This window comes from Malus domestica, chromosome 08 (assembly GCF_042453785.1).
Source record: "Malus domestica chromosome 08, GDT2T_hap1".
In the NCBI taxonomy this organism is placed as follows: domain Eukaryota; kingdom Viridiplantae; phylum Streptophyta; class Magnoliopsida; order Rosales; family Rosaceae; genus Malus; species Malus domestica.
In genome coordinates this window covers 30,895,485-30,906,694 of record NC_091668.1, presented here as the reverse complement: position 1 = coordinate 30,906,694, position 11,210 = coordinate 30,895,485, and the positions used below count along the sequence as shown (strand labels likewise).

Genomic DNA, 11,210 nt, shown 5'->3' with positions numbered 1-11,210 from the left:
ACTTATAAATATGATGTCTTAAATTCAACTACCTCCAATGATGAATACAACATCGATGATTCATTGAGTGACAACTCAACACCCCAGTTCATAATCAGAAAAAGATCAAGTACAGTCTTTAATTTGCCTTGAAATTATTGTAGATTCATTCAAATTCTAATTATATCTTACTTACTAAATGGGCATACTACGGTGAAGCGATATTATTCTCTACTTATAAATATGACGTCTTAAATTCAATTACCCCCAATGATAAATACAACATCGATGACTGATTGAGTGACAACTCAACACCCCAGTTCGTAATCAGAAAAAGATCAAGTACAGTAAGGGGAATCTAGGACGCCGGGAAAAGGGCACTATCACATGTCATAATTGCTTTGCTCACGGCATGGTTGGTGGAAACGTTACGTTGTGGGGATGACGCAGCCCAATTATTCTGCTAACCGCACCCTAGCGGAATTGACCATTCTACCACTGCTTTCCAACACAGATTTCGACCCTGCAAGTCAAAATATGCAGGTTCCTAATGGGTATTTTTGTCAATGCGTGTGTTCCTTCCTCTCTCCTCCATCAACGACTCCTATAGTCTTTGTCAATAATAATATAATATAAACAGTCGAGCAAGCAACGCGCATTTCAGGTCCTCATCTTTCCCTTCCGTCTAAAGTCACAAACAAGTTGAGAAAATAAGCAATGCAGAAGAAAACAAAGTGATTACGTCTACACACACACAAACATAATACATTTTATATATGTGTGTGTATACCAGACACACACACACAGAGCAAGGGGTGGTTAAGAGAGAGAACCATGGAAGGAGGAGGAAAGAAGAGGAAGATGGAGGATGAAGAGGAGAAGATTGAGAAATTTTATGCGTTGATTAGAAGTACGAGGGAGGTGCGCCAGCTTCTCAGGGGCAATTCAAATGGGTTGAAAGAGAAGAAAGATGAGAAGAAGGAAGACAGCAAGGCTGCCGGGGGTTGGAACCCGACATTTCAACCGGAAGACTTCCTTGAGGATGTTAAGATTTCTGGTCATCATGGAGGAGGTTCCTCTAAAGCAAAACAAGAAGAAGAAGAAGAAGAAGAAGATAAGAAAGAGGAAGATAAAGAAGGTAATGGTTTAAACCTAAACCTTTCTTTGTAGGGCATGGAGCTTGTAGTTTAGTTTCATGACATTCAACCTTGCGCCTGAGGTCCCGAGTTTGATTTTCCTTCCTCCTACAACATTGCTTGTACCGGAATTTTTTTTTTTTTTTTTTTTTTTTTTTTAAAGGCTTCTTTGTAGGCACTTTGTTCAGTTTTCGTTCTGGGAACTTGGGTGGTAGGTCAAATGAACTAACAGTGCAGTGTATTTTCTTCCATGTGGCTCATTGGCCTGAGCTGTTTTTTTTTTTTTTTTTTTTTTTTTGGAAAATTGGCCTAAGCTTTTGTAAATTACCAAGTTGTTTACTCAATGTCAATGCTATGGCCCCTCATAGCGTATTTTCTTTTGGCGTCCTTCTCCCATTACAAAGTTTGTTGAATTTTTTGTAAAGTTTTGGATTTGACGCGGTTTTTCTTTAAGATGTATTGTAATCAAGTAGACACTACTTCAAATTATTCAAGTAGAAAATATCTTCTTGGATCATAAACTATCACCAGTGGTAACCACTACTTCTAGCTTGAAATAAAGAAGTAAGGAGATAAAGGAGGGATGTAATAGCATGACATCAGCAAACTAAACCAACCAACCATGTATGACTCATTCAACCTTTGAAAATGCAAAATTCTAGAGTGCTTCGTAGTATGAAATACTCTTGTTGTTTTAACCGTTAGATCTTGATTTTTGTCTTGTTAGACAAAGATCACGGTTAAAGCAACCGAATGATCTCATAGTCTGCAGAACCGTAGAAAATCCCTTTGAAAATGAGCAAACTTAGTTGATTCACATCAAACCAACACTTGACCCACATTGAAGGACATCACAACCTACAAGGCTACAATAGGTCACACTTAAATGATAGATCTTTTTCCGTATATAAACAAAGAAAATTACTCTAGAATGAAAGCTTTGTGCAACTTATTTTTCACTTCACTCATATAAGATGGAGTGTACGATCATGTGAGAGTTCAAAAAAGGTTACTCTAAGCCGAGATCAGAGGCACTGCCGTCTACGAGCAAATCGAAAATCGACAGGAATTATATTTATTTTCATTAACAATGAAAAATGTGAATTTGAAACAAGCTCACACTCAGAAGGAGAAAAAGAGGAGCCTGGTTTAGCTCAATTCAAGTGAAGATCTTTTACCATGATCAATTAGAAATCCTAAACCAGTTCGAACTTGTTTTTGCTGTTTGGGCACAAGTTTTCGTTTTACTACTTTCTTCTTCAGTCTAAAGGGAAATACCTTTTTTCTTCTTTAACATCTTATAGAGGATTTCCTTGAAATAATAAACTGATAGACACCAGGATACAGTGCAAAATGCTTGTGTTTGAACGCTGTTTTCGGCAGCAACCGATGTGCAAACAATCAATAACAGGTTTCCAGCAAGGAGAGAAATCAACAAGTTTATACAAAAATTGTCAATATCAGTGATGCCCTTCAAATATTTTACAAGTATAATTTATTTATACTAACATCCCAACCATTCAATTGGCGGGAAACCTCTTTGACAAACTCAACCATGCATGCAAAAGTGCACTCGCTAGCATGGTTGTTGATAGCAGGGCATAGAGGAAACTATAAGTTTGATCCCAAAGAGATCACCTTAAGCTAGGAACCAGGGAAATTTAAAAGTATTTAAAAGATGACCTTTCTTGAATGAACTTCAGGGCAACAAAAGCTCTATGTTCGCCTTCCTCGGCTGATCTCACTGTGTATCATTCATGTCAAGTTCCAGCCCTGAATCATAAGGTGAACAGCGAATGTAGCACAAAATATTAGCCGAGTAACAGAACAAACAGTATAACAAAAACTAAAAAAAAAAATCAATATTATGAACTTAGATTGAATACAACATACCTCCACACGAGAAAATTTTCACCTCATGCCATTTTCGCACAAGCATAAGTACTTCAAAACCGTTTCAAATCCAGAACCATCATTGTAGGCCTTACACCTTGAAGTTTACAAGCTTTTTTGGATAGCTAGTGCATACAAGTTATCGTATTTGAAAGTTCTCCCCATGTACCAACAAAGTTTTAGCAAGTTCTCCTCTTGGTTCTATATATAGGTGTCATTATTTGGAAGTATCAATTTCTGTCCTGGTCAATTAACTCCGGTAGGCACAATTCCTGTCTCAAAACCAGACTCTCCCAATAAGTTTGGAATCACCAATAGTCTCCGCAAGAACACACACCATCCTTAAAATGATGAAATCTGTTAGCATCCCTCAAAACAATCTCTCTCTGTGTAACTTTAGCTATTAATTTAATTGCAGAATGGCAATCCCCACAAACCCGAAGGTTCTTCATCACACGAATTGGCATCCCTTTTGGCACCTTCAGAAGCCCATATGCTATGGCCAATTTCTCACTATGATAACCCAAGCTGTGCGCCTTCTCTTCTTCTTCTACATCATGCAATACAAAGCTCCCATCAGGGCAGTAACCAGCTTCTCTTAATAATACACCCAGTCTCTGTAACTCTCTCATGATCATCTCATGTTCTGGGTGTCCCGTGCTCTCTCCCCCAGTAAACATATGTACATTTTTCTCCACCGCAATCCAGCTACAGCCAGGTGACTTGCGAAGACTTCTTGCTCTCATGTTTTCCCTCACCTCTGCAACATCATGCCATCTACCCTGGGATGCATAAATATTTGATAGCAAGACGTAAGGCCCTGCTTTATCAGGCTCAAGCTCTGTAAGTTTCTTTGCTGCAACTTCCGCCAAGTCCATTTCCTTGTGCTGTCTGCATGCACCTAATAAGGCACCCCAAACAATCGCATCTGCTTCCACTGGCATCCTATTAATTAAATCCATTGCCTCCTTTACTTGCCCTGCTCGACCAAGCAGATCAACCATACATGCAAAATGTGCAGTTCCTGGCTCCACCTGGTACTTTGATTTCATCGTTTCAAAAATCTCAAGACCTTTTTCTACATTCCCACTATAGCTACACGCTGAAAGAACTCCAATAAAGGTGATTTCATCTGCTGCTATGCCCAAAGAGCACATCTCATCAAACACTTGTAGAGCTTTATCTCCTAAACCATGTTGGGCATAACCAGTGATCATTGAGTTCCACATAACAATATCCTTTGCAGAAAACCTGTCAAACACCTGTTTTGCCTTCACAAGGTTGCCACATTTAACATACATTGTCATCAATACTGAAGCAACATATACATCAAGATCAAACCGGTTCCTCACCAACTGGGCATGAATCTGTCGACCAAAATCAAGATTCGCCAAGCTGCCACAAACAGATAGAACACTTATCAAAGAAGGGAAATTCGGCCTTATATCTTCTCTTTGTATCAAAGCAAACAAGTCAAGGGCTTCAAATTCAAAACCTTTCCGTTCGTAAACTTTAATCATCGCACTCCATGTCCGATCATCCCTATCTCTCATATTATCAAAAACTTCCCTTGCCTTAGCTACCTCTCCATTTTGACCATACCCAAGTATCATGGCATTACAAGCAACAACTGACTTAATAGGCATTGCTTGAAAAAGCTCTGAAGCCTCTATGATCCGTCCACACTGAGTGTAACCTATCAGCATTGCTGTCCAAGACACCTCATTTTTCTCTGGCATCACTTCAAAAAGCTTTCTAGCAATATCCACTTGTTGGTTATGCACATATCCAGATACCATCATAGTCCAGGAAACAACATTCCTACGCGGCATCTCATCAAAAATCTCACGTGCTTCAGCCAAACGTCCAACCTGAAAATACCCACCAATCATATTCGTCCTTGCCACGACATCCTTGTCAGGCATCATATCATAAAGCCTACGGGCATCATCAATCCTACCCTCTTGAATCAGGCCACCCAACATCACTGTCCACGAAACAACATTCTTTTCAGGCATTTCCCAGAAGAGTGATTCAGCCTCTGAAATCATACCCTCTTGCACGTACCCTCGAACCATCGACGTCCACGAAACAATATTCCTTTCGGGCATTGAATCAAACACTTTCCTAGCCTCACTGAACATCCCATTCTTGACATACCCAGATATCAAACCATTCCAAGAAACTGTATTCCGCTCCTGCATTTTATCAAACAACCTCCGGGCTTCTCCTGGCTGATTACTTTGGAAGTAACCTCCCACCATTGAGTTCCAAGACACAATATTTTTATCGTGCATTTGATCAAACACCCTTCGGGCTTTCTCAATTTGGCCAACCCGAGCATACTGAGCAATCTGAGAATTGGCGGAAATTGCAATACCAGTGCCATATTTCCGAGATAGAATAAATCGAGCCAGCATTGTTACACTAAATATTGCACTACCTACATAAAGAAAACAATTATTCAGAGTTTACAGAGTAAAGGCTAGAGATCTAGTCTAATAAACCAGTTCCCTTTTTTTCCAACTCAACCTCCACAACAATACACAATTTCATTTTTACACGGAAAATACAAAGTGAAACATTAACAACCATATTACAAGGGAACTGTTATTAGCACTCCAAAAATCTCATTCTATATTCCTTATTGGTGTATTTTTCTTTCTAATTATAGAAAATCTATAGTGCAAAATGAGATTTTTGGAGTGCCAATAACAATTCCCTATTACAAAATGGAATACAAATTACTCCAGACACAAGCACACCTCATATTCTTTCTTGTTTGCCAAGCTTTAGCTCCCACCCTACAGAAACACACAGATATCAATCATAAGCTAACTTTTGCACACGTAGATTCATACTTAAGTAAGTCAAATTTTATGCAGAAGAATTTTCAGAATGACCAAATTATACAAGCATGAAAAAGTAACTATTCAGGAGACGTATACTAATAAGAAAAATGTTAACCATTCCCATCATATTCGAATTACCAATTTGACATATTGTACTTTGCTAAAAATCAAACAATGACGAAGATGTGAGCAGAAAGGTATGAGAAAAAAAAAAGGGAACTTTAACGAAAAGCATCCGGTACTGTTCACTTTAACGAAAACCCACATTTTTACACTAAAAAGTCAATCCTGGTACTATTCACTTTACCCTTTATTTTGTCCTTATCATTAAAACTCAAAGTTTTCAAGCCCTTTTCATTAGTTTTCCTAAAAAAAAATCACTTGTTAAGTTTGCTTTTATCACCAGTTACAGTATCATGAAACCTTCAAGCTAATGAACCTCTGAAAAGAAAACAAATTTGCTCCTTCACATGGCCAAGGATTTTAAATGTCACAAGCAACATCGGTTGTCATATCAAGCCATGGATCTTCTTGAAAATGGAAAGATCCAGAATAAGCGGCCAACCTTCTAGAGGGGACCCAGAGATATAGCAAGCAGCAAGGTTCCCCTTTTAGGACCAACTAGAACAAGGCAACTGTTATAGAAACAAACAGTAAACTCTCTTCCCTATTTGCTTGTAATGCTATGTTTCCCCCTCTCACTCTCTCTCGGGAAATGCCATCTCTTTCTAATTTCACCAATGTAATTCCAGCAAAACAATACTGTAATTTCTGGCAGCACTGAACACCGCCGCAATGGCTCAAAGTTCAGCTGATCAATAAAAGATGGGCAAATTCCATCCCCTCTTCATCAGATACCCAAATAGTTACCATTTCCATATCGCACATCACGGACTCCCCTCTCTTCTGAATGCAACCATGCTCAATACCATAACCATATAATGACCTAAAACTAAACTACAATCCTAACAACTCTTATCAAAATTCACTTAAAAACCCCAAAAATGCAAAATTCTTTTCTCAAGTCCAGTGGTTTGACTTCATATTTCATATTTATTTTTCCGGTTATTTCTAAATTACATGACTTTCACAGATGGAATAGGAAACCCAACAGGAACATCAAAATTTGCTAATTAATCCATACGTAGGAATTCAAACCAGAAAAAAAAAAAATCAACGGTCTAAAAAACTGAACAGAGTAAAAATATATGATCTGAGAACAAGAAATCTCACCTTCAAGCTGCCGCTGGTACTGTGTGTTCCAAGCCTCCAACTCTCGCCGTTGCCGCTGGAGAAATTTATGAGGGTATAGCAGGAATTCCGAAGCTTTTAAAACCTGCAACCTCTCTCAGTGGTAGCCAGAGTATTTATCAATAATAACCAAAATTTGACACCTAATTTTATAAATGTCATTTTTTATAAAATATTTCAAATATAACAGAAAAATGCCTAAATACCCTGAAAATTAAAACCATTAACATAAGAAACAAAACCCTATTAGAAGTTGAATCGTTCCAAAGAAATCCAAAACTAAATTGAAATTCCAACATGATGAGAATAACAGACTTGTATAATGAAAAGTGTGATCGATATGACAACTGATGTTGCTTGTGAATTCCTCGTCCCATTTCTTATACCCAAAGCAAATGGATGCCATGAATCGATCACACTTTTATATTTATTTTTATGTCTCCAACAGACACGATCAATGATGAACTTCGATCTGATCCAGCTAGCTAGCTATCATAAGCATATCTATAAAATTCTATATATAAATATATATGTTGCTTTATCTTTCAAAGTGTTCTTGTACTATTGTTAATTTTGATTTGCGTAGATGATAAATAAGAGGTAGTGTGATCCTTTGTATCCATTACACTTGTTTTAGATGAGTGATTAGTGAGGAAGAAACTACTACTAACTTAAATGAATTTCAAGAACCATTTTATCAGCAATTCACAAGCAGTTCAAAGATATATAGCAGAATCAACATACATGTGGGAGCAGTATCTTTCACGACCATAAAAGCAAAGACAGCCAAATGACTCAAAAATTAACAAGCAACAAAACAGATCATTTTAGAGACAGCATAGTGTAGTATTAACAAGCAACAGAACAGATCATTTTAGAGTATAAGCATACTAAAAGTATAAACACTGATTACCAAATCTGCCTCAAAAGGTACTTAATATTCTTACAAATCTGCCTCAAAAATTAACAACTTAAAACTTAAAAGCAACAAAACGCATTTTGGGGTGTGCCAAATCCAGTTCTCAAATCCCATTCTTGAGAATTAAGTTGGTCTTGCCAGGCCAAGGCCATTGGTACAAGAGTTATCTTTGGGCTGTGACAACATTTAGACGGAAGGAGACGAAAAGAAACCATCAGTTATCTCTGTATAATGTATTTATATGAATCAGACAAATTCATTCACTAATTTCGTTTGAATGAATTATTGCATTCATATTTCTTCTCCAAGTTGTCAACGTCGAGGAGTGACATCGAAGGATGGAAATCTAATCCTAAACTCAGATTAACAGTTGCAGACTCATTTTCATGCTGTATTGTACTTGGCATCATCAGGAATAGTTTCTATGGAAGCAGTAACGGAACTTATTCACGAAATAGCCAAAGTCTTACATATGTTTCATCCAAGTAAATAGCCAAATTAAGAAGACAAAATCGATTCATCGAACCTGGAGTGGAATCTGGAGAATGCAGAGATGTAGAGACGACCAGAGCAGAGATGACAAGAATGATTCCGTCCAGGCGTCCACTGCACGAGGGAGGAGAAAAGAGATACTGAGAGAGGCTACCGGAAGAACATACGGCGGAAGAGAGGGGCTAGGAAGAACAAACGGCGAGTTGCGAGAGAGGGTTACGGGAGTGGGGGAGAAAGGGACGAGGGTTTTTGTTTTGATCAGATGGTAAATTAGAAAATATTGGAAAATATAAGGGGTTTTATTGTAATAATACTGAGAATTTTCGTATGTTTGTATTAAACTATGTAAATTTTTGACCGAAACCAAAGTCCAGTTAGGTGGTAATGAATTTGGGAGGGGGATGCATACATTTCCTCACTCAGTCACTAATCTGCTTCCTTTCAAGATTCAATTCGAACAAGTTGTAGTACACCAAAACAAACCCACGCGCCTGCAGGCTGCACAGAGAAGGATGTTTCAGTCTCTTCTTCGATATAGATTCAGCAGCACGACCCCTTCATCTCTCAAACGAATAATCACCGCAGTCCCCAATGTCTACAAAACCCACGCACTCTCACTCCTCCCCCCTAAACAACATCTGCAGCAGCGGCGGCGGTGCCACGACTGGGAGGGCACGCTTGGAGGCGGAGGCGGAGGAGGAGGAGGACGAGGAGGGAGTGGAGAGTACGATCCAATTGTGTATAATAAAATTAGGTATGTGCTCAAATTTTATTATGTACTACATTTATAGTATTATTCTTGGTATTCATCAAATGTGGCTCGGTTTGAAATTGAATGTACCAGCTCCCACTGATTTTGTGACCAAGTCTCAAATCTAAATTTGCACCATACTCTATTGGACGGAGAATTGAAGTCTAAAACCTTGCTGAAAAACTGAGAATATCAAATGCGTTGCTTTTGATTTTATTTATTGTTTGCTTATCTACTCTGGCCCAAGGAGGTCGGTGGATAAGTGAAACTTGTTCAAAACCGGGTGAAAACTGAAAACCAGTAGATAGACAAGAAATATGCAACAGAGCATAAAAATAAGTTCAAGTCTAAAACCTAACGGAGGTAAAAAGGCTCTCATGGAGGGAAAAAAGGAGACTTAAAGACAATATCCTCTCCTTCTGAAAGTGGATATTATATTACTAGAGATGGATCTTTCTGCATTCAAGAAATGGTGTTCCAAATTTCTGCACTTCAATACACACAAGCCCTTTGTATTGGGCATATATGTTCTTTGAAATTCTGTCTCAATTAAAAATAATCTTTCACTCTAACTGGTGCAGCCAGGGGAGCCGAGTCTAATAATTCTGCTGAGGCCTCCAATGCACCTATGGCACGTCAAGCACGCAGTCTACTTATAACCAAGCAAGCGATAATGTACAGCTGAGGGGTAAGAACACATTTGCAACTCCCAGGAATATCCTTGCACTTGGTCATAGTACGAATAAACCAAAAACTGAGGAACAGGATGATGAAAAGCCAAAATCCATTGATGAGTTCAGAAACATGTTCCGCAAAGATTAGGGCCTTCTTACTGGGTTCTGTAACTTTACTGCAAAGTACTAGCAACTTTCTTTTTTTGGATACAACACAAATACGGCAAATCAAATACCTGTATTCAGAATCGCCATCCTCGGCCATGCTTTGGGTTGACAGCCCTCTTTTGCTGAAGTAGGTATAAATTGAATCTGTTACCTGTTACAGAACGTAATTGAGGTTTAATTTTCCGAATACATTTGTTCATGAGATGGTTGCTGGTAATTCCGGCCATTTGTTTTATTCCCCGTCTTTATTCGGCTGTCAATGTCCGACCGGTAAATGAGTAGGATAATCCTTACTTGTTCATATTTGTGCATAGCTGATATTTTCTTTTCTTGGCCATTGTTTCTTCATGTTGGCATACCGATAATTCTTTCTTTATAACGGTTTCCTTTGGCTTGCACCCAAAAATTCTCCATGGCAAGTGGATTGTAGCTCAAGTGGTTAATCTTAGAGCATTTACCATGCACCCTTTAGCTAGGTTCGTATCCCTCTTACCCCAATATTGCTTTGTATCAAAAAATTTATAATATTAGCATGGGCATTAATCTTAAGCACTCTCAACACAATGATGTTGCTTACCAATTATAAACGTTGAGTAAAAAACATGAGGTAGTGGAGAGTTCATAAAGAGTTATACTTTAAAAAAATCTTCCTAGCATTTCCCTTGCATTTATTATAATTTGGGGTTTTTTATTTATTTATTTAAATATAGTGAGTTGACTGAATTTAAATCAAAATACCGCTAGAAAAATAGCACCGCACTTAGTGGTGGATTATGTGTACTAGCTATGATTTAGATGCAAGTGTAATGGAAGATTATCCAAGTTGTAGGATTTTCTCTTCAACCAAATAAATATGGGATTCAAACCATCCCATTTCCCTTGCCATTAATTAGAATAATAATATCAATTCCAATGAAAAAATATGATTTTTAGAGAAAAATTGTGAGTAAACGCATTACGCATAGTTGCCTAAATGCAAAATAATTTCCCCACTATCTCTTATAGAAAAATTGGATGATTTGAGTCTATTATGTGTATCAAGGCAGTCAAATGTTTCAATCCCATGAAATCTCGTAATATCATACGTATCTCCCT

The 11,210-nt window shown here is 38.0% G+C and overlaps 2 protein-coding genes and 1 long non-coding RNA gene across 3 annotated transcripts; 2 read left to right on the top strand and 1 right to left on the bottom strand.

The window, feature by feature from the left end:
- Positions 1–813: 813 nt before the first annotated feature.
- Positions 814–1,859, top strand: LOC139198175 (protein NIM1-INTERACTING 3-like). The gene is made up of 2 exons (XM_070826445.1): positions 814–1,117; positions 1,843–1,859. The coding sequence occupies exons 1-2, from the start codon at positions 814–816 to the stop codon at positions 1,857–1,859; spliced, it is 321 nt and encodes a 106-aa protein (XP_070682546.1).
- Positions 1,860–2,457: 598 nt separating this feature from the next.
- On the bottom strand, positions 2,458–8,941 carry LOC103441999 (pentatricopeptide repeat-containing protein At1g56690, mitochondrial-like). Its single transcript, XM_008380731.4, has 5 exons — positions 8,557–8,941; positions 7,094–7,196; positions 5,774–5,812; positions 3,009–5,451; positions 2,458–2,888 (listed from the first exon to the last, which is right to left on the bottom strand). The coding sequence occupies exon 4, from the start codon at positions 5,426–5,428 to the stop codon at positions 3,317–3,319; it is 2,112 nt and encodes a 703-aa protein (XP_008378953.3). The 5' UTR covers positions 5,429–5,451; positions 5,774–5,812; positions 7,094–7,196; positions 8,557–8,941; the 3' UTR covers positions 2,458–2,888; positions 3,009–3,316.
- Positions 8,895–10,302, top strand: LOC139197975 (uncharacterized). Its single transcript, XR_011583413.1, has 2 exons — positions 8,895–9,276; positions 9,855–10,302. It is a non-coding gene; the product is annotated as an uncharacterized lncRNA (long non-coding RNA).
- The last annotated feature ends 908 nt before the right edge of the window (positions 10,303–11,210 follow it).